The sequence below is a fragment of the Marmota monax genome, unplaced genomic scaffold, assembly GCF_021218885.2.
Source record: "Marmota monax isolate L192 unplaced genomic scaffold, Marmota_monax_Labrador192_F-V1.1 WCK01_AAM20220418_F8-fsc00014, whole genome shotgun sequence".
In the NCBI taxonomy this organism is placed as follows: Eukaryota; Metazoa; Chordata; class Mammalia; order Rodentia; family Sciuridae; genus Marmota; species Marmota monax.
The window spans coordinates 38439228-38466272 of record NW_026695222.1 but is presented as its reverse complement, the minus strand read 5'-3'; the positions used below and the strand labels follow the sequence as shown (position 1 = coordinate 38466272).

The following is a 27045-nucleotide window of genomic DNA, read 5'->3' as shown; positions in this document are numbered from 1 at the left end:
GACCAACACTGTTGTTAGGAATGGCTTGTGTGCTGCTGTTCTCCCAGCTCCTGTCAGAACTGAACTCCAATGTGCATGTGTCTGTGTGTGTTAGTTGACAGGTCTGCCATCAATTCAGCAGCTCAAAATACCTCTCAAGGGTTAGCTCACAATTCTCAGGATCCCAATGCTAACAAGAGGTGATCAATTGGGCTGAATTCTGTCTGGAAGGTCCAAAGGCCAACCTGCTTCCAAACTCATTCATGTCAGAATTCACCGTCCATCCTGTGGTTGTAGCACTACGATGTTGTTGCTCAGGCTGATCTCAGTCCTTTGGCCTGTCCTTGACTTCGGCCTTTTGGAGCTGGCCTCATTTCTGGGTAGAACTTCTAAGGATCCCTGAGTTTTATTCCTGGTCCTAAGTCTTGATTGTTGGTGGAGCTAGCCTTCTCTTGGCCTCACAGTGTCCATCCCTGAAACAGGAGTAGCACTGTGTCTGTCTGCCAGCCTCACTTTGGGGGAAGCAAGACATATGCACTCCACTGAGTGCATGCTCCAGCCCTGGCACACTCCCTCTCTTCCACCATGTGGGGTCTGGCATCCTGGTCTCATCTTTCACTCAAGAACCAGAGGTCCAGAGAACTCAGAAACTTGTCCTCAGGCAAAGAAAGAATGTCAGAGCCTGCCTCTATGTCACTTCAAAGATGGGGTTCTAACCTCATCAACCCAACTACCCTGTTCTGTGCCTGGAACCTGCCCAACTTCTGGACACAGAGGAGTTGCCCTTGGGAATGCCCACCCCTCTGGTCCATGACATTCCTTTCTCTGAGCACAGACCAGGGCTCAGTGGCCATCCCAGTCTCCAGCAGCTTCTTTCAAGAGCTCTGAGACACCACTCTGACTGTGGGACCTTCCCACATGGTGGGTATGGGGGCTTATTTCTACACACCCTGAAGCCAGCACAAAGCCAAGTCTGGAGGACTGGCAGTCAGCGGCTGTGGGAGGGTGGAGCACAGGCTTCTAGTTATACTCCTCTGCTTTTATCCCTGGGTGCTCCCGCTATGACGGCGGCAGCCCCTGCCTAGGCACTGGCTTGCACTCCCCATCGCCTCCCTCCTTCCTTCCTTCCTTCCTTCCCTCCCTCTCTCTCCCCCTCCCTCTCTCTCCCCCTCCCTCGCTCGCTCCCTCCTCCCTCCCCCTCCCACACCCTCCCGCCGCGCCCGCCCTCGCCTCGCTCCCTCCCCTCCCTAGCACTGCAGCATTCGCCGACTGCAGCTCCAGCCGCCGCCTGCGTCTCTCTGGCCTCCGCAGCCCGTCGCCACCAGCACCATGGCCAGCACCGTGTCCGGTAGGCGGCAGGGCCTCGGGTTTCCGGGGGCTGCGGCGGGTCTGGCCTGAGGCAGGGGCAGGTTGCTGTTGCGAGGCTGGCCGGACCTGCCTGAGCGCCCCAGGGCCCGGACTGCAGCGACCGCCGGGAGGCTGCAGAAGCCGCAGGGGCCGCGCCTCGGGCTGGGGGGGTGGCGGTGTCTGGCCAGGGACGCGACGTTCCTTCGGGTGCCGGGGGGCAGATCGGGCGTCTGCCGCAGGCTGGTACCACCAGGAGTTCGGGCACCGTTTCCTGTCCCTGGGTGAAGGCGCCCGTGCTGTGTGGAGGGGGGTCACCTGAGGCGCCAGCGACCTTAGATATCGGTTCAACCGCGCTTTCACGGGGGATGGGAGAGCGAGTGGGGCCCTCCCCAGCGGCCCCGGGGCTGTCACTGCGTCTAAGGGGCGCTGGCGGGGGCGCTGCAGGAGGCCCGGACCAGCTCGAGCCTGGAGCAAGAGAGCCGCACCCGCCCCACGTGTCGCCACCCCCCACTCCGGGACTTTGCGGGCTCGGAGACCACCCTTCGGCGACGGCGACGCCAGGGCAAGCTTCTCTGGCCGGAAAAGCCACCACCCTTTGCGCCACGGGCTTCGGATGGTGGGGGAAGGGCTTCTGCCATTTCCCAATCTTCCCAGGATTGGCGGGGGTTTGGGGGGCGGGTCTGCCTCTCCCTCCCTACCTCCGTGGTGCTCCGCAGACCCACAGCCCTCGAAAGCAGTCCCCACCCGCGGCCAGCCACAAGTGCGGAGCTCTGGCGGAGGGGCAGACACCATAAGGACATTGGATGAGGGGTGACCCTCGAGGACCCCCCCCCCACACACACACACACCGGACCCTCTGCCCTGTTCAACTGCCCTAGACCAGCTTTCTTTCTTGATGCCAGCGATGACAGACAGCAGGCCCCCACTCCCTCTCCTGCTCTTCCCTCCACCCTGGGGTCGGATCACTGTGGTCAACTGTCTAGCTAGGCACAAACTCCGCCCACCTAGTGCCCTGCCCTGACTCCGCCCCTCAGGCCCAATAGAGGAGGGGGCTTGTGTGTTACTGATCAAATGTATCCCCAACCCTGTCTGGGAATCTTGTCCATCTGGGCTTCATCCATTCTTGCCCTGCAGAGATACTGGGACAGCTAAGCTCAGAATGGTACTCTCCCAGGACACCCGAGGCCAACTCTGTCCTTCCCATGGCCAACAAACTGTTCGAATCTGCCCTGAGTCCTGGCCACACGTCTGAGCCTTACTTTGGAAGGCTTGGCATCTTCCAGCCACCATGCTGCTCATGGCTTTTGTGGATTCTGCCTTATATTTAGCTCCTTACGCAACTCTGAGACTGACCACCTGAGCCATGCTACCTAACCTCTCAAGGCTTCTGTTTCCCAATCTAAGGGAGACATGATCTTTAAACCTTCCAGCTCTGAATACACAGGTCCAACCACCTGCCTGTGTCCTATTTCCACATTCACAGTCCTCCCAATTTCGTATCAGCTCATTTTAAAAACATTACCATGGGACTGGGTTTGTGGGGTTGTAGAGCACTTGCCTAGCATGATGAGGCACTGGGTTCAATCCCCAGCACCACATTAAAAACCAAACAAACAAACAAAAAGGTATTGTGTCCATCTACAACTAAAAGTATTTTTAAAAAATTATCATGTGTGAAATTTGATCAGAAAGTTTCTTGTCCACTAATACTGAAGCAGGAGGATCACGAGTTCAAGACGAGACTGGGCAATTTAATGAGACCCTTCCTCAAAATAAAAATTTTTTAAAGGTGTGGGGATATATCTCAGTGGCAGAACATTTGCCTAGCATGTAAGAGGCCCCAGGTTCAATCCCTAGGACTAGGAAAAAAAATTTCTTGGGGCTCAATGGTAGAGCACTTGCCTAGCATGTGTGAAGCACTGAGTTCCATCCTTAGCATCACATAAAAATAAATAAATAATTGTGTCCATCTACAACTAAAAAAAAAAAAGAAGAAGAATAATTTAAAAAAAAAAAAGTTTCTTGCCCATCTAAGTGTTATACAAGTTCTTGTCTGTTCCTTTGAGGGGTGCTGATATATAACCATGTATGGAAGCTGGATCACCTCTTCTGAGAGGGTCTCTCCAGCCAGGAAGGGTGAGGCATGGGCTGCAGAGCCTCCCAGACTGGAGTGGGGGGCAAGAGCACAGACACCCAGGACTGTACTCTGACATTCTCACGTCACTCCAGCAAGCTGGGTCCTGGAGTTGTGTGGAAATGGGTGACTATAGGGTGCTTACAGGATTGTTGAGCATTACTGAGATAGTGGGCCCACACTGGAGTTCAAACCATGTGAAAGGACCTGAAAGAGTTGAATTATTCCATTCTAAGAGTGGATGTGTTTCCTTTCCCCCAACAGGAGCCAGGGCCACAGTTGCCCTGACTAGCTCATTTTCTTTTCTGGTCAGATGGCAGGGACACTAGTTGGTGGCACTTGATCTGGAAGGGCAAGAAGGTGAGCTGTGCGGGGCGGGGATGTGGCTCAAGCAGTAGCGCACTTGTCTGGCATGCGTGCAGCCCAGGTTCGATCCTCAGCACCACATACAAACAAAGATGTTGTGTCCACCAAAAACTAAAAACTAAAAAATAAATATTAAAAATTCTCTCTCTCTCTTTAAAAAAAAAGAAAGAAATAATTCCTTTAAAAAAAAAAAGTGAGCTGTGGTGCTGAGTGGACAGCTCCTCCTGTCCTTGTCCAACCCTACCTGGGTGGACAGTATGTGTCTCCTGAGGGTGTGGCTTTATCTCAGGGTGACCACACTGTCCTCAGGATGAATAGAAAAGACACAGGAGAATCTGAGGGCTTCACCCAAGTCTATAGTTCAGAAAGTTTACAGTTCAGGCAGGGTGGCACACACCTGTAGTCCCAGCTACTAGGGAAGCTGAGGCAGGAGGGTCCCTTGATTTCAGGAGTTCAAGACCAGCCTGGGCAACATAGTGAGAGTATGTCTAAAAAAGATAAAAACAAAGAAGAGAAAGAAGGAGAGAGAGCTGTGGTGCTGGTCCCAGTCGTGGGAGTGGGGGTTTGGCTAGTTTTTGTGGCACAACTCCTGTGATCCCAGCTATTTGGGAGGTTGAGAGAGGAGGATCACAAGTTCGAGGCAACTTAGCAAAACCCTGTTTCAACAGAAAAAAAATAAAAGGGGCTGAGGATGTAGTTTAGTGGCAAAATGTCCATGGTTCAATTCCCAGTACAAGAAAAAAAAAAAAAAGTGAGGCGGTAGTTGGTTTTGTGTGCCTGAGAGAGAGGGAGAGGAACAGGAGCTAGTGGGGGATGGGAAGTATCAAGGGCAGAAAGCCACACACCAACAAATAATCACAGAGAAATACTCAGAAAGAAAATGGGAGGGATGCACTGTGAGAGAAAGGCACAAAGACAATGACAATGACAGAATCTTAAAGAAGGGTGAACAGAGACCCAGGCTGTGTCCCCATCTGTTCAGGTGGTCATAACAAAACACCTTTGACTAGGTGGCTTCTAAACAAGAACAGTCCAGGAAGCTGGGAGTTCAAGATTCCTGAAGATCTGGTGTCTGGTGAGGTTGCTTCCTGGCTCATAGATGCATCCTCACTTTGACCTTACCTGCCAAAATGGCTGGTGGCCCTCCCTGGGTCCTGTTCTCTAAGGGTACTAATCCCACTGGAGAGTTTCACCCTCATGACCTATTCACCTCCCAAAAGCCCCACTCTTTTTTAATATTTATTTTTTAGTTTTAGGTGGACACAATATATTCATTTTATATTTATGTGGTGCTGAGGATCAAACCCACTTCCCCATGCATGCTAGGCGAGTGCTCTACCACTGAGCCACACACAGCCTCCAAAAGCCCCACTCTTAACACCAGCACACTGCCTTAGGATTTCAGCACGTGAATTTTGGGAGGACACAGACATTCAGACCAGAGCAGGCAGAAAGGGACATATAGAAAGAATAAGGCTGAGACCAAGAGTGATGCAGAAGAGTGAGCCGGGCAGAAACACCCGGAGAGAAAAGGACTCCAGGAGGGGAGAGACTGAGAGACAGAAGCACAGAAAGAACAGTGTTGGGAGATACCACCAGAGTCCAAGCTTGGAGGCAGGACGGGGAGGGGAGGGGAGGGATGGAAGTCAGAGAGGTGGGTACATAGTGTGATGAACAGCTCTGTCTCACAGGGTGGGAAAAATGGGACCCCGATCAGCAGACTCAGGGGTGGGGCAGTGATGGTACTGCTCACCATGGCCTCATGCCCACAGCCTACAAGGAGAAGATGAAGGAGCTGTCCGTGCTGTCACTCATCTGCTCCTGCTTCTACTCACAGCCTCACCCCAACACCATCTACCAGTATGGGGGTGAGTGGGCCCACATTGTTGTTGGCCTGCTGGGCCAGGCCTGCCCACCTTGCCTTTCCTGCCTCCCCTGGACTCTCAAGCACCCTGGCATGGCTGGATTCTGCAGCTGGTGGCTTTGGGAGAAGGACCCAGGCCTGAGAGTCTTGCATGAGCATCTTCCCCCTTCCCTCAGCCCCTGATTGGCATGTTGCCCCACACAGGCCCCTCACTTTGCCCCCGTCCTCTGGCCGGCCCTCTTGATGCCCTGTCTGGTCTTGCCCTGCAGACATGGAGGTAAAGCAGCTGGATAAGCGGGCCTCTGGCCAGAGCTTCGAGGTCATCCTCAAGTCCCCTTCTGACCTGTCCCCAGAGAGCCCTGTGCTCTCCTCTCCCCCCAAGAGGAAGGACGCCTCCCTGGAGGAGCTGCAGAAGCGACTGGAGGCAGCTGAGGAGCGGAGGAAGGCAAGCAACTCTCCTGGCACAGGCTGCCCTGGGCCCTGCCTGGTCAGGGCATAGATCTGGGGCCCTGGAGGACTCATGATCCAAAAAGGGTCTTATCCAGGGCAGGGGAGTGTGAAGGAAGGGCCTGACATCTGAGAACCCTCAGTTGGAGCAGTCAGGGGAGCTAAATGGGCTCCAGGTTCCTTCCCCATCCCTTCCCCTACACCAGCACTTTTATGACTGAAACAGAGAGAAGGACTTGGTTTGGGAATGCAGCCCAAAAGCTCAAGTCCACTGGCTGTCCAGTGGAAAGTGGCTATCTTAGGCACAGTGACCAGGCTAAGCAGGACCCAAATCTACTGGTTAACCAAAAGTGGCTAGTGCAGGGATGAAGCCCTCTGCAGTCAATCAAAAGGCAAGAAGCATGTAATTATCCTTGGGAGCCTGGAGTCTGCCAAGGAGACCCCACCCAGGGTCACCAGGAGATGGTCTTTCTCCCAGCAGGAAGGCTAGGCAGTGTTGCTTGGGAGGGATCAACCCCAGGACAGGGCTTGTCTTGTACAGATGCTCTCAGCCCAGTGAATAGAGGGGCAGTTCTGGGCACAAGGGTGAACCACTTCAGTCCCCCAACAGTAACTTTCAGTGGCAAAGCCCGGAAAGTCCCAGGCAAACTGGGCGGTACAGTGTTGGCCCAAGCTCTTAGGATGTGTCCATGAACAACACGACAGTAGGACAAGGCGCGGGGTAGGGGCAGTCAGCTGAGAGCAGAGGAGGTACAAAGTCTGCCCTTTGCAGCAGAAGCTTTGCAGACCCCCTTCTCCCTGCCCGACCCAGGCCTGGAGATGGTCAGACTGTCCTCAGGACGGCGCCCGCGGTCCAGCACCCGCAGGCCCGGGGCACAGGAGCCACTCAGGGTTTGGCTGGCTGCCTAGCGCCAGGGAGGTGGGCCGGGGCGCGGAGGGGCCGAGGTCACCGCTCACGCGCCCGGCCCCGCGCAGACACAGGAGGCTCAGGTGCTGAAGCAGCTGGCGGAGCGGCGCGAGCACGAGCGCGAGGTGCTGCACAAGGCGCTGGAGGAGAACAACAACTTCAGCCGCCTGGCGGAGGAGAAGCTCAACTACAAGATGGAGCTCAGCAAGGAGATCCGCGAGGCGCACCTGGCGGCGCTGCGGGAGAGGCTGCGCGAGAAGGTGCGCACACCGTGGGGGGGCGGGGCAAGATGACGGAGGGCGGGAAGGTGGGGCGGGGCCGGGGTCCTCACGCAGGAGGGCGGGGCTGAGGGGCCCCTCCGGACTGCGAAGCACCACGCCCTGGCCGTCTGTTAGGTGCTTCCAAAGCGCACTGCCCCGCCGTTGGTTTTGTCTCCCGTGACACACTGTCCTGCTTGAGAAATACCTGAAAGTATTTCTGTTCCCCGAGTCAGAGAACACCCTGGGGTCCACTCCCTCTCAGGCCACGCTTTAAGGGTACCTCTTGTCTTCGCAGGAGCTGCATGCGGCGGAGGTGCGCCGGAACAAGGAGCAGCGGGAGGAGATGTCGGGCTAAGGGGCACTGGACACAGCGGTGACAAGAACGAGTTTTTTTTGTTTGTTTTTGTTTTGTTCAACTCTGCCTAGATGCAACTTTTGTTCCTGCTGCATCCCTCCCCGCCCCCGCACCCCCAGCCTCATGCTTCTCTTTCCGCACTCCGCACTCCCAGTTGTCCAGTCCTGATGGTGCGTCTGACCATGGGCTCTCCCCGGAGGAGCCACCAGGGTGTGAGACATGGTCCCTCAATTCAGATACAGGACCAGGTGTGGTTAGGTCCCCTCTCGGTGGCTCCCTTAGTGGATATGGTGGCAACCTTAATAAATCTAATGGCAGTGTCATGTGTCCTTGTTTTGGGTTGTCTGGTCACATGAAGGCATGTCCTTGTGCCAACTCCCCTCTGCCAGGAGACAAGGCAAGAACATCTTCCTGTCTTCCCATGGGTGAAGGTTCCACAAGGAGTAAATGGCAGAGGAGGAAAAAAATGGGCTGGGTCTATGGAGCCCCCTCTCTCTTGACACTTTAGCTAGCCCTGGAACCTGTGTGCAGCATAACTGTCTGGAACTGGTGGGAAGGTTCTGCAGCATTCCTTAATGTGGTGGCATAGGGTGTGGGCACCCTAGGTGAATCATAGAGCCTGTGGTCATGGCATAGGGTCCTGGGTTGGGTAGGCATGACCTGAGTCTGCTGGGTGCATGAGCATTGTTCTCTAAGTACTCACGAACAGACTGTTGTGATCTAGAGAGTTGTGGGCAGTGTGGATACTGTCTCCACCCACTCAGAAGTGCAGGCACTCAAAGATCCCAAGCCACGACCCCTATCCCTCTGGGCTTTACAGATGCCCTGAAAGAACCTAGTCCTTAAAGCCCTTTGGAGTTTAGTGTCTTTCCCTGCTCTCTGCTCTGGTCCAATGATGCTCCTGGCCATTGGACTTTTAGGTTCCCCTCCAGGGAGGTGTGGCCAGGTGTGAACACAGTAGTAGCCACAGGTCCTCAGGGAGCCCTTTGTGAGGGCTGAGGGTGGGTGCCAGGACGTGAGGGTGGGGGGTTCAGGACCAGCTGTCTTCAGATTGATGTTGGAAGGGCAGGGTCAGGGTTCCCAAGCCAGCCCCCATGCCACATCCATCCTCAAGATTCCTCACCAGAGGGTTGGAAGCCTGGTTCTAGGCCTCTTCTGCCAACACCCTCCTAGGTTGGGTCCCCTCTTCTTCAACAGCCCCCAATGCTCTCGTGCTGTTTGGGGATAGTCACCTGCCTATGTGCCACAGCTGCATCCCCTTCTTATCCATGACAACTCCACCCAGCAGCCAAGTGTGAGGGCAGGATCCTTCTTGGTGTGAAGTAGGAGGACAATGACACAATTCTTTCACAACTCATAGCTAGGGTCCCAGAAGCCAGGTTGCAGCCTACAGGGGCCTTGGCTTTTATCAGACAGAAGACCTTTGGAGGACTGCAGGTGGTCATCCGGGCCCAGCTAGAGATGGGGGCACCCTTGTCTCAGAAAGTCCTCCAGAGGGAGCAACAAGCCAGGGTTGGAACCCAGTGGTATCCACGTGTGGCTTTTGTGGGACTGAGAAGGGGAAGTGGAAAGGGAGCTAAGGTTGGATTTCCCTGGCAGGTAATAGCTATCTTGTAGCCAAAACCTAATGCAGCATGCACCTGTCTTATCCATGAGTGAGCTTAAAACTAATTGAACAAACACTTGTGTTTAGAAGTGGCTGACTGCCCACTCAGAGTGTGTCCTGCATCTGGAACAAGCACCACAGGGGGTGGCTTAAAACAAAGAAGCCTCATCTCTCCCAGCTCAAGTGGGCATCATGGCGAGGGTGGGGTAGGAGATGGGATGACTTGAGCCATCAGTGCAACCTGACCCTGATCATGCAGAGGGCACTGCAGGGCAGGGAGTGGGCACTTAAGTCACTGTCTCTCCATGAGGCCGTTCCACCTAAGCCTTCACTCCCCTCCATAGCCCCCAGTCCTCCAGCTGTGGCACTCTGCTGACACTTCCTGTGGGTTTCTACCATCTTATCAACCTGAGCCCTAAGTGCCTGGCTCAGGTGCTCATTGCTTTCTGGAGGCTGGAGATGCAGCCAGTGATAGACTGAAGCCTTAGCCAAGGCCAAGAGTTCAATTCCCACTACCAGAATCCCTCACAAGACCAAAATCTGTTTTTTTTTTTTTTTTTTTTTCTTTTTGAACTGAGGTCTTTCCAAGTTACCCAGGCAGGTCTCAAGCTTTTGGGCTGAAGCAGTCCTCTTGCCTTAGCCTCCTAGGTGCTGGGAAAGGTGTGCATCATTGTTCTAAAAGCTAATACGTCTCGTGGCAAGTAGAATAAGGGCCTCTGTGAGACCATGGCCATCTCCTGTGCTGAGGGTCCCCTTGTGAGCCTCAGAAAGTTGCCACTGGTGTGCTACAAACCCAACCAAAGCCAATGTGAATGTTTTTCCATTAATGTTGCCAGAAGCTCACACATTGGGTGTTCCTCAGCCTCCTCAACCTGTGGCAGTTCATTTCCTCCTTTTACTACCTTGTGCTCTGAGGAGTACCCATTAGCTACTTTGCTGACTATTCCTCAGTTTCTCATGACTGGCCTGGGTTGTGCATTTCTGGCAAAGAGAACCAGAGAAATGAGGTGTGTCTTTCAGTGTATCACCTCACAGTTTCCTGGGATCAGCAAGTCTCATTGGTGGTGATCTGATCTGGTTTCTCCACTTTAAAATTACTAGTTTTCCCTTGGTAGCTATTAAATCTTGTGGAAGGCAGAATGATGGTTCCCAAGATGCCCACGTCCTCACCCATGGAATCTGTGATTTGTCTCACAAGCGAATGGAAGCTGCCAGTCTACAATTGTAAGAGGTGCTTCCTGCATTATCCCCACAGGCCTAATGTCATCACGAGGGTCCTTCAAAGTGGGAGAGACAGGTGTGCAAAAGGCAGGAAAGGATTCCTCTCTGGATCCCCCAGGAGTCGTTAGCTGTGCCAGTACCTGGATTTCAGCCCAGCAAGCCTGAGGTTGGACTTCATTTCTCACCTACAGAGGAATAAGAAAATAAATTCATATTTTGAGCCCTTGATTTTTATTTTTGGCTGGCAATTGAATTCAGGGGTATTCTACAATGGAGCCACACGCCCCCAGCACTTTTTAAAAACTATAATTTTTGAGACAGGATCTCATCAAGTTGCCCAGTCTGGCCTTACACTTTTTTTTTTTTAACAACTAATAATTTATTAAAACAGTTTACTTAGGCATCTGCAATGGTGACTTCCACCTCCACTCCTGGCTGGTGGAAGTAATCTGCTCAACAATCGCAGAAGGGCTGTGCAAGTCGATGAGTCCTTGTGGATTCTCATCTGCAGACAATCCTGTCTTGGAGCCTTCACCACAAGGTGTTTTTCTTGTGGTGCTTCTCAAAGTGTTGGTAGGCATGCAAACAGGTCCCCTCATTTTGAGATTCTTCTCCTTTGAGCCTCTGATCAAGTCAGCACACACTTTCTCAAGTGATTTCACATTGCCGCTGGTGAGGGTGATTCTAATTTGGTGACCTGCCATCCCTGGTTCCATGGGTGTCTTTAAATGCCAAGGCTGTGGCAGTTTCTTGGCGAGCGAACAGCAGTGAGTCAGGAGCAGAAGCGGGCAGCATGGTGCTCTGTTGTACCCACAACTGTGTAGCTCTCGAAAAAGCTGGCCTAAGGGCTGGGGATATAGCTCAATTGGTAGAGTGCTTTCCTTGTGTGCACAAGGCCCTGGGTTCAATGCCCAGGAAAAAAAAAAAAAAATTGTTGGCCTTAAGCTTGTGATCCTCCTTCCTCAGCCTCCCAAGCAGCTGGGATCACAGATGTGCACTTCTGTGCCCAGCTAAACCACTAAATTTGAAGCAATCTGTTGGAGCAATAATAGAAAGCTAGGAAAATAAGTACTTTAGGGGAGACATTCAGAAACCATGCAAACACTATTTCACCTCAAACTTTTGCTACTTAACTTTAGCAACTATCAGTGGATTCATACCTGTCACAAATAAAGGTGACTGCTTCCTTCTACATTTATTGACTTGTTTTTTCCCCCCAGTATTGGAGATGGAACCCAGTAACTCACACGTGATATTTTTCTTAATTGGAATTCAGGAAGAATTGTGCTATTTTCCCACTTACTTGAGGACCACTCACACCCACATGGCAGACTGGCAATGCCCCGTATTGTGGCCATAATCCAGCAGTCAGCACTTACTAGTGCTCACATAGTCAGAGCTCTGGCCAGTGAGACCCTTCTGGCTAGTTCTAATGACTGTTCCACCAAGGCCCATCTTTTTTTGGAGCAAGTCCCTATCTGGGGGTGGGGGGCACTCACTTAACACTGGCTTAGTCTGCTGCAGCAGAAATACCCATATGGGTGGCTTATAAACAAATTTCTCACAGTTCTGGAAGCTGAAGCCCAAGGCACCAGCCAAAACTGGTATCTGGAAAAGTCTGACTGTTGGCTCAGTGTTGTGTCCTTGTGTGTGGGAAGGGGCACATGGCCTCTCAGTGGTCCCAAAGACCCCACTTCCTATGGCCATCATCTTGAGGGTTAGAACTCTGAAGCAGGAGCACTTAGTGGCACTGCTGATGAAATAAATCCATCCCAAGAGCACTTTCAGTCCCCTCTGCCACAGGGATCATTTCTGGCCTTGTAGGAAACAAAAGTCCAGCTCCATGGCAGGATGGAACAGAGAGCAGAACCTAATTCACCCTTATCCTATAGTGGTCTGGTCTTATTTCCCTCTCATGCCTCCCTGGAAGCTGAGGTGGGCCAGAGTGATAAACAGGGGGACTGGGAGCCAATGCCCGCTCTGGCCAGCTCCCTAGCCTGTCCAGCAGCAGGTGCCAAAATTGCATGAAGTCAACAGCTGTAACACCATCTGTGTCTGTCCCTGCAGGCCTGATCTTGTCCTCAGGGCCACTTCCACCACTCCCCTTTAATCTCATTGGCATTTACTTCTACAACGACAAACACGGAATACTACCAGATAATAACCAAAATAACTGCACGGACAAAAGTTCAACAATTTAACATATATATGTTTTCAATACATATATTTACAATATATACTTACAAATTCGAAGTATACGTATATTTTTATGTATATTCACAGTTAGCTTTATCTTATTATACTTATTTTTATGTGGTGCTGAGGGTCGTTAATTTTTGACGACTTTCCTTCACTGTTACTCCTCAGACTGAAGCACTACTCTCCTTGTTATGATGTCCTGCAATTAAGTCTGCTGGACACGGCCCACCCCGGCAGCGCTTCTCCTGAAGGGGGCGCGACCATCCCACGCAGGCGTCTGCTTCCTGTTCTCACTTCACCTCGGGGACCCTGCCGCCTTTCACCCACTCCCAGACCCCAGAGAGCCCGGGGCACAGGCAGCACAGGGGCACGGAGGCGCCACCGGCCTCATCCCCCGGGGCGAGCGTCAACTGCTCCCCAGGGCCGACTGCGCCCGCGCGGGGGAAGGAGCCCAGCAGGCGCCGAGGGACGCCTCCCTCCCCAGCGCGGCACCGCGCCGCTCTTGCCGTCGCGGAGAAGGGAAGGAGCGGCGCCGGGGCGTGCTCACCGGCTCGCGGAGACCTCCCGCTCCCCCGACCTTCCGGGCCCGTGAGCGCGCCTCTCGCGCCGGCAGACGCAGAAACCCAAAACCCGAAAATGTGCAGGTCCGACGCGGGCGGTGTGCGGGCGAGGCTCCCCTCCGCCCGGGCCGCCAGGCGGCGGGACCCAGTCCCCCCCCCCCCGCCCCACGCTGCCTCGAAGGCGGGACCCCCGCGCGCGTCGCGGCCTCCATTGCGCACTGCTGGGGCTGGGTCGCAGATGCGAGGGAGCTGCCGCGTCCCCGTCATACACCGGCAGCCTTCCCGGCGCCGTCCCCCCGCGGACCGTCTTCCCCTGACGCGTCCGCCAAGCACACGGCGCCATAGGGTGCCCGCGGAGGGCAAGCCAGCGACGCGAGGGCCTACAGCAGGCCGCAAGCGCACGCGCGTCAGGGCCCTCCGGGCCTTTTCTCACAGCACCTCCCGCCTCCGCGGCGAGCGCCAAATAAGTCTCTGAGCCCGCCCGGCTAGTGCGTGCGCGGCCCCGTCGCCTGCGTCACTAGGAAGCGCGCGCCCGAACTGCCGCCGCCGCCGCCGCCGCCGAATCCCCAACAAGGAAAGAAGCCCCCGGCCGCCGCCGCCGCCGCAGTTCTCGCTGCCGTCGTCGCCGCGGCCGGGCGTCCGAGCAGGCCGGCGTGGCCCCAGGTAAGCGGCGCCGGCGCTTCCGCGCCCCCCCGCGGCGAGGCCTCTCGCGCCACTCACGCGCCGCCGTCCAGTCAGGGGTCCCTGCGGAGCGTCAGGACGTTACGGCGGGGGGAGGGGAGCGGGGGAGGGGCGGCGGGCGCGCGAGGGCGGCGGCGGCGGCGTCGGCGCGGCGGCGTCAGGCGGGCGGGCGCGGGCGCCGGGCGGTCGGGCGCGTGAAGCGGCGGCGCTTCCGGCCTCCATCTTGCCGTCGCGGGCGGGCGAGGGCGGCGGGGTGCGGGGCCGGGCGGGAGCGGGCTCCGTGGGCGCGGGGTCTGGGGTGCCCGTCTGGGCGCCGCAGCTACGAAGAAGAACCTCACCCACGAGAACGCCGAGACCCTCCGGGAGCCTTACTCAGGCCCGTGGTGGGGACGGGCTGACAGGAATGAGTCCATGGTGGGAGCTGAGTGGCCCAGCGGAGGGACCGCGCTCGCCGGCCCAATCTGCCAGACCCACCGGCGGAGTCGAGTCCGTGGCAGTAGATGGGTCGCTAGGACCGCGTTGATGTGGACCCAGAGGGAACTGCACTGCCAGGAGCCCCGCCAAAGGGACCCAGCGGTGGGGACTGTGTGACCAGGAACCTGCCATGGGGACCCAGCAGTGGGGACTGTGTGGCCAGGAGCCCCACCAAAGGGACCCAGCGGTGGGACTCTGTGACCAGGAACCTGCCATGGGGACCCAGCAATGGGGACTGTGTGGCCAGGAACCCACCCGTGGGGACCGTGTGACCAGGAACCCACCCGTGGGGACCGTGTGACCAGGAACCCACCCATGGGGACCCAGCAGTGGGGACTGTGTGACCAGGAACCCACCCATGGGGACCCAGCAGTGGGGACTGTGTGGCCAGGAACCCACCGTGGGGACCCAGCAGTGCGGACTGTGTGGCCAGGAACCCACCCGTGGGGACCGTGTGACCAGGAACCCACCCATGGGGACCCAGCAGTGCGGACTGTGTGGCCAGGAACCCACCGTGGGGACCCAGCGGTGGGGACGGTGTGGCCAGGAACCCACCCATGGGGACCCAGCAGTGGGGACTGTGTGGCCAGGAACCTTCCAGGACCGGGCAGTGGAAGCCCCATTCATAGAGACCCAGTGGTGAGAACTGAATCAGTGTGGCTCATGGTTAGTAGCTGTTAGTTCACCTAGTCGATGGTTGCTGACTCTTCAAACACTTTTGTCCTACTCAGTTAAAATGAGCTGGTTAAATAAAAACTACCTATAACAAGATCAGCAAACTCCCTGCTCAGAATTTGTTTCTAAAGGCTTTGGGAAGACATCCCTGAGGGATTTGTGTGCCTGCCTTGAGCACTTGCAAAACCAAATGCAGACCGAGCCTTGGAATAAACTGCTGTGTCTGGGCTGTGAAAGGAGGTGGCGGCAGGTAGCACAGGACTGCCTTTGGGTGTGAGCAGCTGGCTGGTGCCTGTCTACCTGACACTGGATGCCTCCAGAGCTCACTGCTGATAGCTTTTGAAGAAGCTGGAAACTTCACATGTTTTGAACTAATTAAGATGTTTCAAAACACTGAGGATCAAAGGAATTACGCCTGTGGACCGGTGGTCATACCCTCTGCTCTCCATGGTGTCATTTCCTTTTTTTTGAGGTTGTTTTTTTTTTTTTTTTTTTTTTTTTAGTTTTTTTTTTTGTTTGTTTGTTTTGGGTACTGGGGATTGAACCTAACCAATCTACATCCATCCCTTTTTATTTTTTATTTCGGGACAGGGTTTTGTTAAGTTGCCCACACTGGCCTCCAACTTGTGAGACTCCTGCCTCAGCCGCCTAGTTGGAATCACAGGTGTGCACCATTATGCCTGGCTTGTTTTTTTGTGACGGGGTTTGCTGTGTTGCCTAAGACGGGCTCACACTTGTCATCCTCTTGCCTCAGATTCCCAAGTAGCTGGGATTATAGGTGTGCAACTGTACCTCTGCTTCAAAGGAAAATAGTTTTGATTTGCCAGAAGAAAGTCAAATCTTGGAATGGGATGTATTGGCCAACCGAACACTAGCACTTTTATCTTGTTTTTGTACTTACACCCAAGCATCCCGTGTCTGTCCCCCACCCCCACCCCAGTAGCTGGGGATTGCACCCAGGGCCTTGTGCTGGCTAGGTAAAAGCTCTGCTCATTCATTCTTTTGTATCTGGCTCCTTTATTTGGTATAACGTTTTCAGAGTACCCATATACTAGTAGATATCAGAATTTCATTCGGTTTTGAGGCTGAGTAACTGTGCCGTCTTCTTTTTCTTCGTTCCTGTGTGTGTTTGGGCGTTTCTACTTTTGGCTGTTGTGAGGGCTGTGTTACAAACACTGGTATATAAGTATCTGAACAAAGTCCCTGCTTTCAGTTGCATATCTCCTAGTTACTCTGTGTAACTTTGTTGGTGGGAGCAGGGATGAACCCAGGATCTGAGGCCTGCTGCGTGCCACATGTTAGGCAAGCACTCCAGCACTGAGTTGCACCCCACCCTGTTTTCTCTTTGGCTGTCTGAGCTTTTCATCCCCAAATCCAGTGTCATGAAGATGTTGCCCTGAGTTTCCCTCTAATTGTTTTAGGGTTTTACTCTTAGGTTTGATCATTTCGAGCTAATTTTTGAGTGTAATGTAAGGTGGTGTGAATTCAGCTTTTATTCTTTCGCATGTGGATGAACAGTCATCCACACCTCAGTTTGAAAGACTGTCCCCATTCCCTATTAAATGGTGTTGGCAGCCTTGCTGGAAATCAGTTGACCATATATGCAAGGGTGCAAGTGTCTTTTGCTAGTTTCAGTTTTAAGAAGATTATATTATTTTTAAAAATATTTTTTAGTTTCAGGTGGACACAATATCTTTATGTTTTATGTGGTGCTGAGGATTGAATCCAGTGCCTCATGCATGCTAGGTGAGCACACTACCACTGAGCCATAGCCGTAGCCTCAGCCCTTAAGAAGATTTTAAAGTGGTAAATCAGCATCCTGGTTTTTGTGTACAGTTGCATGAATTGTTTCATGAGTAGATTCGTAAAGCTATTCTGTGATTAAAGTACAGAGAGCACCCTGGAAGCCTCCCTGGACCTCCCGTTTGGTCATGTTTGCTGTGGGCTGCAGCTGTCCCTGCATTTGTGTGGCCTTGCCTAATAGGAGTCCTGGGGTCCTCTCCTGTGGCACCTCCTATGGGGTTGTCTTTTCTACCCACTTGGTCCTTAGAGATTTATCCAGGTTGTTGACAAATCCATAGTTTATTTCCTGCTGCTTGGTGTTCTCTCTTGTGATACTCTCACCTCCTGAAGGACCTTTAGGTTGTTTTCAGTTTTTGACAGGAGTAATGCTGTCATAAGAAATTGTGTACAGGTTTTCAAGTAGATGTAAGTTTTTTTTTGGGGGGGAGGGTACCGGGGATTGAACTTGGGGGCGCATTCAACCACTGAACCACATCCCCAGCCCTATGTTGTATTTTATTTAGAGACAGGGTCTCACAGAATTTCTTAGCACCTAGCCATTGCTGAGGCTGGCTTTGAACTCTTGATCCTCCTGACTCAGCCTCCCAAGCCACTGAAATTACAGGTGTGCGCCACCATACCCTGGACCCATCCTTATTTTTTCTTTGGTGAAGTTTCTAGTCAAATCTTTTGCCACTTTTAAAAATGGATGCTGTGTAAAAAACCAATAACAACAAAAAATGGGTGCTGAGTCAGGTGTGGTGGTGCACGTCTGTGATCCAGGAAACATTTGGAAAAATCCAGGAAGGCTGAGGCAGGAGGATCACAAGTTCCAGGTCATCCTGGGCAACTTAGCAAGACCCTGTCTCAAAATAAAAAGGACTGGGGATGTGTCTCAGTGGTAAAGCACCCCTGCGTTCAATCCCTGGTACAAATGAATAAATAAGAAAGTAAAAATAAAATAAAGTCGGTGCTGTATTAGTGTTATTTATATATCTCAGATGCAGGTTCTTTATCAGACATATGATTTGCAAATAATTCCTTCCAGTCTGTAGCCTGACTTTTATTCCCCTTTATATTCTTTATTATTTCTATTGTAATATACCTACTTAACTCCACACCCCACACCCCAATACTGGGGATCAAACCAGGGGCACACTATCACTGAACTGCATCTCTAGCCCATTAAAAAAAAAAAAATTGAGACAGAGTCTCACTAAGTTGTTCAGACTGACCTTCAACTTGGGATCCTGCTGCCTCAGTTTCCTGAGGAGCTGAAATCATAGGTATGTACCTTCTGGCTATATACTTAATTTTAAAAAATTAGTAGCTAATCTCTTAGGGTTGTTGTAGGCTCCTAGCACAATTGAGCTGAAGGTATGGTAGGGTTCCCAAAGCCCTTCTTCTCCTCTGCTCTGATTGACATCCCTAGAGTGGGCTATTGCTGTAGCCCATGAGCCTGCTGACCATGCTGTCCCCCAAAAGCTCCCTCCCATGTGGACACCCTGTGGGTTTGATGGATGTGTAGTGACATCACTGCTGTAGGCAGAGAGCCCCCTGCCCCCAAGCCCTGTGTTCCCCTCTCTCCCCCAGGCCGGTGAAAGTGGATCTTTCTTTTTTGGGGGAAGGGGAGTTACCAGGGATAGAACTCAGGGGCCCTCAACCACTGAGCCACACCCCCAGCCCTATTTTGTATTTTATTAGAGACAGGGTCTCACTGAGTTGCTTATAGCACTTTGCTAAATTGTTGAGGCTGACTTTGAACTCATGTGACCCTCCTGCCTCCGCTTCCCAAGCTGCTGGGATTATGGGCACGTGCCACTGCGCCCAGCCTTGAACACAGGTTTTTCTACTGGGTCTTTCTACTGTCTCCGTGGTTCTGTCTTTTCCAGAGTGAGGCAGCATGGAATCCTGGTGGGGCCTCCTCTGCCCTCTCTCGATTCAGTAAATGCATGTACATTTCCACCGTGTCCTTTAGCACATTGGTAGCTCATTCCTTTTTATCTCTGAGACCTGATCTGATGTCTGGAACATGAACAAGTTGTCTCTTCTGTGGAGGGGAGAAGCAGGGGTCCACATATATTCTCCCTCCCTTTGGGTCCTGGCTATTGTGTGCCTCCTGTGTTGAAAATCCCATCAGGCAGTGTTACAGTTGTTGCATCCAGGGTTACAGGTGTTTAGAGAACTCAAGAGGCAAATGGTTTATTGTATTGATTACTTGGGTTACTCTTCCCTCATTCCTGAGGTTCCAGGCCCCTCTTCATTGGTCCTGATTTCTTTTCTGAACTTCCATTGCTATCTCTTGGAGAGCAGATGATGGTGATCAGTTGTTTTAATTTTCCTTTACCTGGAAATACCTTTATTTTGTCTTCATTCCTGAAAGATCTCACTGGTATAAAATCCTGGATTGGCAGTCCCCCCCCCCTTTCTTTTTTTTTTTTTAATATTTATTTTTTAGTTTTCGGCGGACACAACATCTTTGTTTGTATGTGGTGCTGAGGATCGAACCCAGGCCGCACGCATGCCAGGCAAGCGCGCCACCGCTCGAGCCACATCCCCAGCCCCCCCCCCCCTTTCTTCATTACTCCTCTCTCTTTCCTCATCACTCCTCTCTATCTCCTCTTTTCTCTCTCTGTTCTGTGGCTTGATCCCAGGACCTTGCACATGCTAGACACTGAGCTACATCCCTAGCCCTTCTTATATTTTTTATTTTTATTTTTTAAAAATATTTTTTTGTTATAGTTGGGCACAATACCTATTTTTTATTAATTTATTTTTATGTGGTGCTAAGGATCGAACCCATGGCCTCACATGTGCCAGGTGAGCACTCTACTGCTAAGCCACAACCCTAGCCCCTATATCTTTTATTTTGAGACAGGGCCTTGCTAAGCTTCCCAGGCTGGTCTTCAACTTGCTGTCCTCCTGCCTCAGCCTCCTGAGTTGCTGGGATTAGAGGTGTGCTCCACCACACCTGAAAACAGTTATTTTAATACATTAAAAATACTGTTCCCTGTGGGGCTGGGGTTGTGGCTCAGTAGTAGAGTGCTTGCCTAGCATGCATGAGGCCCTGGGTTCGATCCTCAGCACCACATAAATATAAAATAAAGATGTGTCCACCTAAAACTAAAAAAAAAATAAATATTTTTTAAAAAATACTGTTCCCTGGGCTGGAGTTATAGCTCAGTGGTAGAGTACTTGCCTAGCGTATGTGAGGCACTGGGTTCGATTCTCAGCATCACATATAAATAAGTAAAATAAAGGTCCATCAACAACTAAAAAAATATTTAATCAACAACAAAACACCATTCTCTGCCTTCCAGCCCTTGTGATTTATGAGGACTACTCCATGTTGTTTGAGTTGTCCTGTATGGTAATGCATACTTTTTTTTATCTGTTTCAAGATTTTTCAATGTTGTTTTTGGTTTCTGGCTTGATTATAATGTGGGCGTGTCCATTGGAAGTGTACTGAGTGTTTCAAATGGGCACGTTTATGTCTTTCTAAGTTTGGAAAGTGTTCAGTACTTTGTCCTCTCCCTGGAACTCCAGTGTCACAGTGCTCAGCCTCATGGCTGCTGCTTAACCCTGAGGCTCTGTTTCCTATGTGTTCTAGTATTCTCTGCTGCTCAGGTTTTTTTTTTTTTTTTTTTTGTACCAGGGATTGAACCCAGGGGCACTTAACCACTGAGCCATATTCCCAATCCTTCTTACATTTTATTTAGAGACAGGGTTGCTAAGTTGCAAGTTTCTTAAGGCCTCACTGAGTTGCTGCAGCTGGCTTCTAATTCATAGTCCTCCTGCCTTAGCTTCCCAGCTGCTGGGATCACAGGTGTGCACTGCCACACCTGACTGGATGTTTTCTTCTGTCTCATGTTCTCTTTCTCCATCCTCTCTTATCTACATGCTGCTATAGTACCCATCCAGTGATCTTTTATTTTACTTTGGCCACTGCTTATTTTTCAGTGCTGGGGATGGAACCCAAGGTCTCGCATGTGCTGTGCAGTTGCTCTGTACTGAACTGCATGCCCAGCCCTGGTTACTCTACTCGTTGATTCTCAGTTTGGTGGGTGAAAACTTGGGAGTGCTTGCTTACCCTTGGATGTGATGTGGCACCTGCCTGTCTCTTGTTGACTCTAACATAAACCTCAGAGTGAGCAGCTCTTGAGTGTTTTCCCATGAGAGGTGATAGGGCTTTCCTGGCCTCTGTGTGCTAAGCAGTTCTGGATCACACCCTGGACACTTGGGTGTTCTGCCATGAGGCCAAGGCTGTGACCCCACCTCCCCGAAGGTTCAGATGCTCTCACTGCAGCAGGAGCTCCACCTGAGCCTGGAGTGCATGTTTGCAGGCCATCTGTGGCCATACTCGGGTCAGTCAGTCAGTTTTCAGAGTCTGCAGTGCCCCATCTGAGGCCTGGTCCAAGGTTGGGATGACTCAGGCTTTCCCCCGTGGCTGTGTGTAACCAGTCTCACCTTCCTCCTGTCTACTGTGCCACTCTGACTTCGGGACCCCTTCCTTGTCCTCTGCTAGAAACTTAGGACTGTCATGTGTGCCACCACATCTTGTTACTGAGTCTGTCCTATGCCTGAGGGAGAGCGTACAGTGTGGGCACTCATGCTCTGGGGACTGTTGCCCTTAATGGGACAGGGCTACCCTTTCCTGGGAGTTTTGGTGCTTGCCAGGCCTCTGCCATCATTTCAGGGTTCAGGTAGGGGCTTGGGTTTTGCCTGAGGGCGAGACTGGTGAAGACAAAAGATAGTAATGGTAGAATAATGAAAAGCAGGTCATCCCTCTTTCTTTCTGTCCCATATGGGTTTCCCTTTTCACAGCCACAGAGAGGACTTATCAGGTGGCTTCTGTCTGTACCTGTGCTCAGTCTTATGGTTTGGGCTGCCCTTGAGATCAGCCAGAGATAGAGGGAGAATAGCAGCTGGATACCCTGCATTAGAGAATTCACACCTGGAATTCTGGTCTCCCTCCCTGTCCTTTGGGGGAGTGTGGCTCCTGTAGGGGAAAAAGAGTGGCTTTTGCCCCTGCCAACCTCAGACCCTGCAGAGTTCCTGCATTGCTACTGCTGCTTGTCAGAGTAGCAGCTAGGAGCTTGGAGGAGGATCTTTGGAGAAGCAGAGAGGCTGTTTGCTGGGTGTTCTTTTGAGCAGACCTGGAGACCACCCTGCCACCTGTGTTCTGCCTTGTCCAGGATTGGGAACCTGGAAGAGTGACGCTGCAGTCCGAGCGTCCTCTCCTCAGAGCCATGGCTACGCCAGATGTGAGTGTCCACATGGAAGAGGTGGTGGTTGTGACGACCCCAGACACTGCAGCCGACGGCAGTGGTGTGGAGGAGGTGAAGACGGTGCTGGTGACCACGAACCTGGCCCCTCACGGGTAAGGCCTAGCCCTGTGCCTGCTGAGGGTGGTGGGGGCTGGGCGGGGCTGCCTGGAGGTTTCTTTGAATGTGGTGGTTCTCAGCCTGGACTCAGCCTTTCTTTAAGTGCCAGCTATAGAATGAACAGCATTGAATGTGAGGATCAGTGAAAGCTTGGGTGGCACAGTAGCTCCTTGGTGTAGCCACCATGTTCCCAGAAATACGTGGCATTTCTCTTGATTAGTGGAACAGTGGGGACAGCTGGAGACTTTTTTTAAAGAGGTGAAGGTGAAGCGCCAGTGTCTGCCTTGACATTCCTCATGAGACTGAGTACTTTCCCACTTCTTGGATCAGAGGTCTGCCTTGAGCATTAGCATCCGAGTGAGTGCTGGCTTCCGTTTGCCACCCACAGGCAGGGTTGTTAGGACGGGTAGATGGCTCCTGCCTGACTGGGGATGAGGCAAGCAGGGTAGTCAGCCTGGAGAGGGCTGCTGAGCCCCATGCTCTTCCCACCAGAGGGCCTAACTCCCAGGCTAAGGCTCACCTTGCCCAGCTCTCGTGTGTATCCTGCTGCCTGGGCCTCCCAGGGGGTATGGACATGCTTTTGTCTCTTCACTCTCTGTAGCTTGTTTTTGCAGTGCTGAGGAGTGAACATGGGGTCTTGTGTGTGCCAGATAAGCTCTTCACCATAGAACCTCTCAGAGGGAGGCTCTAGACCACTCCCTTTTGCTTCGTGCTGCTTGTGTGAGTGGCTTGCTGGCAGCTTTGTGGTGGGGCTGGCCTCAGTCCGCTTTCCTCTGCTGGACACTCCAGCATTGGGCACCGTGCATCCATCTCCCTCCTGGGGCAGAGTGGAGGCTGGTGCCGCAGTTGAGCAGGATTGGCCCCAGAACTCGTGAGTCCTGGGTGCATGATCCTCCCTGTTCTGTGGGTGTGGCCAAGGCCCTGGCAGGCTTCTGGGAGGGCCTTCCTGCAGAGTTACCCGTGAGGTTCTCCTTTGATCTTTGTCAGCACCTTGGCACATAGCTTAGAGGTGTCCTGCACATGCTCTGCTGCTTCCTCCCCAGCCTGACCCAGAGCAGTGCCCATGTCTCCTCACCTAGATTGTGAGTGGCTTGATAAGAGAGTGTCAGAAGTGGCACTGGGTCAGGGAAACCTGTGTGGCTTCCTTCTAGCACCTTGGGGCTGCTGTGGGGAGCCCATTGCCACACCTTCCAGCTTCAGCACTTCTCACCCAGGAACTTGGGGAAGGAGCCTCCAGGGAGGGCCAGCTCTACATGGAAAGTCTCCAGCTGCTGGGGATGATGCCATGTAGCCCACATCAGGGGCCTTCAATATTATTATCTGTAGGCCTTTCTTCTTGGGCTGTTATCTTCTTATACAGTTGTGAACTTAAAGAGCTGTGTCCCCTGTGAATATCCTGCACTCTCTGTAAGTTCTGTGTGCAAGAGAATGGTCATCTGTCTGCTGGTGACAGTGACTGACCCCTGGGGCTCTCCTGAATGTGTGCTTCAGCTGGCACAGGCCCTCAGAATTAAGGTGTTGTGTTTGTTTCCTTTATTTCCTGTCCTCATTAGAGAAAGTGGCTGCTGTGGACCGGCTTTGCTCTGTCAACACCCAAGTTCAGGTCCTTTTCTATGTTGGTCACTTTTGTTGTGTAAGGAACCACCTCAAACTTGGTGGCTTAGGACACAGATATGGATTGTTGCAGTTGGACAAGGACTGCTGCTTTCTGTGGTCTGGCTGCCTGACTGCCCCATGGTGAGCTGGGGTGGTCCTGGAGCCTCAGTCACTATCTGGTTGACAGGCTGGTGTCCTGGTGGCTGTCGTGATGGCTCACCTCTGCCTGCCAGCCTCTTGTCCTCCATCTGGTGGCCTGGACTTCTTTCCCAGGTGTTTTTCTTTCTCTTTCTCCTATACATCCCATTGCTGAAGCTTGTTACACAGCTGTGCCCAGGTTCAGGGTGGACTAAGGCTGCCTCTGGATGGGAGAGTTGCAGGATGCTGTGGCTGCTTCTGTAGTCTGCCACCATCCTCTGCACAGCCACTCCATTCCCCAGGACTCAGCAGGGTCTTCTCTAGCTGTGGCACCTGGCTTCAGTTCCATAGCCTTGCAGGCCACCTCAGGTCTAGGTGCAGTTGAAACATCTCTTGATCCAGAGATTCTTGAACTGAAACTATAGTTGCTTCCCCTTCCCACACCTAGCATGCAGGGTCAGGCAGGCCACGCACCAGGTAGACAGTCCTGCTCAAAAGCTACATGGTGAGATCTTTGAGAATGGCCTGTCTTTTGGGGCAGAGCCTTTCGCCACACATGGCCTTGAAAGTCCTTGAACCAAGGCCCTCAGCCCCATTGTGGTGGCATTTGCTCAGATGCTGTTTACTTGGATAGTTGTTGTCAAGTGAGAAATGGGAGATGTGAAATAGTTTGACCCCTGGACTCCCTGTAAATTCTGTGTGCAAGAGAATGGTCATCTGGCAGCACTGCAGCTTGGGAGCCCTTTCTGCACTGTCTGGAGGTGTTCTCCCTGAGAATCTCCCATTTTTAGGCACGTGTTCCACCTTCTGAGTTGCCTCGGTGCAGGGTTTTATTTCTGCACCACGTCACAGCAGCTACAGATGCCTCTGCCCCTTCTTGCTTCTGCTGATGGTTCTGTGCCACTCACAAGACTTGAGCATCCACCCTGCACGTCCCTGCATTAGACACTTTTCCTGCATAGTAAATCACTACAAAACTTAGTGGCTTGGCCAGGTGTAGTGGCATACCTGTGATCCTAGTTGCTCAGGAGGCCAAGGTGGGAGGACCGCATCCTCAAGGCTGCCAGCCTGGCAACTTAGTGAGACGCTGTCTCAAATTAAAAAGTAAAATGAGCTGTGGAGTGTGGCTCACTGTTTATCTAGCGCATCTGAGGTCCTGGGCCTAATTCCCAGTACTACTAAAGAAAAAAAAAACAACTTGATGGTTTAAAGTAACTAGTGTCTGTCATTTTTTATGGCTTGGTGAGTTGGTCTAGGCCTGGCTACTGGATGTCTGAGTGGCCTCACTGGGACACTTGCCTGAAGTGTCTTCATAGTATAGTAGCAGGAGTGGGGACTACAAAGCCTCTCATGTCCCCTTGTTCAAAGCTGGTCAAAATTTGTTCTTAGTCAAGTCGGGTGAGGAGCAGGAGCTGTTCATTCGATGCTGTTCATTCTCCATCATATCTCTTGGTGGAGATGGAAGAGCCATGAGGATCAGAGGCCTTTCCCGGCTGTGGTCCTCTGGTGCCAGATTGCTCTGTTCTGCCTGGATCTTTTCTATAGGTTAGGAGGGGTCCTCTGCGTGCATCTCCTGGGGAGGCACCACATGGCCTCTGAGGCAGGTTGACCTACATGAAGCTCTTCTTTTTTAGTGGGACTTACCTATTTTCTATTAGATTTGCTTTTTTTTGCTTTTGCAACTGGGGATTGAATGCAGGGGTGCTCTACCACTGAACTACCCCCTGCCCTTGTTATGTTTTATCTTGAGACAGGGTTTTACTGAGTTGCCCAGGCTAGTCTGGAACATGTACCCTCCTGCCTCAGCCTCCTGAGTCCTGGAGAAGACAGGTGTATGTGGATTTGCCCCTGTGTGTGTGTGTGTGTGTGTGTGTGTGTGTAAGAAGATGGAGCAGAGCTAGTTGGCTGCATTGTGGACACTGCTGTCTTTCCTGGCGGGTGTTCAGGGAGAACTTAGGAGTGCTCCACCTCTAGAGCCTGGCAGGCCTGTCCATCAACCTGCTATAAGCACCCTTGCTGCAGAGAATGGAGCGGCCCAGAGTGGGCATGTGTACTGTAATGGACATTTTTCAAGTGAAGAGTGAACCAGAATGCCTGTTAATTAGCATCTTACCCAGGGGCCATGGAGGAGTCCTGAGGGCTGTCCTGTGGAAGGCCTCATCCTGTCTGTAGGTGTACCTCTGCCTCTGTTGGCACCAAACCTGGTTTCCTCTGCCATCTCCATCTAATGCTTACTCTTTATTTGCTTGAGGCCCAGGGTATGTTTCCTAGTGACCCCCAGTAGCCTTTCTTCCCTCTCCGACTGCCTCTGAGGAATGTGTTCCGCCATCTGCCATGCAGGGCACATGTTCCTATTTGGCCATGTCCTACCCCTGGCTCAGGAACACTGCTTCCTTTTCTGAGTTCCTGCAGCCTTTTTGGAGTTCCAGTGTTTCCAGTAAATATTATTCTTCATATTGGAGTCACTCTTGTGTGAGTATGTCGTGCTGGGGTGGAACCAGGGCCTTGGACATGCTAGCTGGGCACGTGCTCCACCACTGGACTACATCTCCAGCTGGAGTCATTCTTTTTTTTAAAAAAAAAAAAAAAAAGATGTTGATGGACCTTTATTTTATTCACTTATTTATGTGCGGTGCTGAGAATCGAACGCCTCACACATGCTAAGCAAGCGCTCTACCCCTGAGCCACAACCACAGCCCCTGGAGTCATTCTTAACTGCCCTGAAAGCAAGTTTCAAATTTGTATTTTAATCAACTCCCATTTCTGCCCTGGTTTGTGGTGAAGATAAAACCCCTGAGCCCACTCAGGCTTCATCTAGCCTATCCACATTGCCTCCCCAAGGCTTCAGAAACCAGAGGACTTCCTGCCCCAGACCCTTCTGCAAGGACTGTTTGAGTCCCATTGTTGTGAGTGTGTGAACTGATTCCTGAGGTGGGATGTTGGGTCCAGGGCATGTGCTTTCTAGCTGTAGGCATAACCCCTCACAGGTTTTCCTTTGCAGTGCTGGGCCATTGCTGTGCCACATCCTTGCTTCAGTGGTGCTGGTCTGCCTCCTCTCAACCTTCCCCAT

At 52.4% G+C, this 27045-nt stretch overlaps 2 protein-coding genes and 1 pseudogene across 6 annotated transcripts in view; 2 read left to right on the top strand and 1 right to left on the bottom strand.

The window, feature by feature from the left end:
* The first annotated feature begins 1198 nt into the window (after positions 1-1198).
* Stmn3 (stathmin 3) lies at positions 1199-7982 on the top strand. The gene is made up of 5 exons (XM_046433710.2): positions 1199-1327; positions 5599-5694; positions 5960-6135; positions 7113-7304; positions 7600-7982. Exons 1-5 carry the CDS (start codon positions 1309-1311, stop codon positions 7657-7659), a joined length of 543 nt encoding a protein of 180 aa, XP_046289666.1. The 5' UTR covers positions 1199-1308; the 3' UTR covers positions 7660-7982.
* LOC131423796 (small ribosomal subunit protein uS10-like) lies at positions 7966-11448 on the bottom strand (annotated as a pseudogene).
* A 2347-nt stretch (positions 11449-13795) lies between these two features.
* Positions 13796-27045, top strand: part of Gmeb2 (glucocorticoid modulatory element binding protein 2) — a 28708-nt gene continuing 15458 nt past the window's right edge. The window contains exons 1-2 of one of the 5 annotated variants that reach the window (XM_046433707.2): positions 13796-13908; positions 22053-22237. In XM_046433707.2, the coding sequence (XP_046289663.1) occupies positions 22107-22237 (131 nt within the window). In that variant the 5' untranslated portion in view covers positions 13796-13908; positions 22053-22106. Of the gene's footprint in view, positions 13909-14194; positions 15067-15616; positions 15740-17309; positions 18144-22052; positions 22238-27045 lie in introns of those variants that run through there. The other 4 variants (XM_046433706.2, XM_046433705.2, XM_046433708.2 and 1 more) reach the window with 4 other exon arrangements.

Excerpts from the sequence above, each read along its gene's own strand:
- Stmn3 (XM_046433710.2), top strand. Across the intron at positions 5,695-5,959 it reads CACCATCTACCAGTATGGGG|ACATGGAGGTAAAGCAGCTG; the intron begins GTGAGTGGGCCC and ends CTTGCCCTGCAG. Across the intron at positions 7,305-7,599 it reads GGGAGAGGCTGCGCGAGAAG|GAGCTGCATGCGGCGGAGGT; the intron begins GTGCGCACACCG and ends TTGTCTTCGCAG.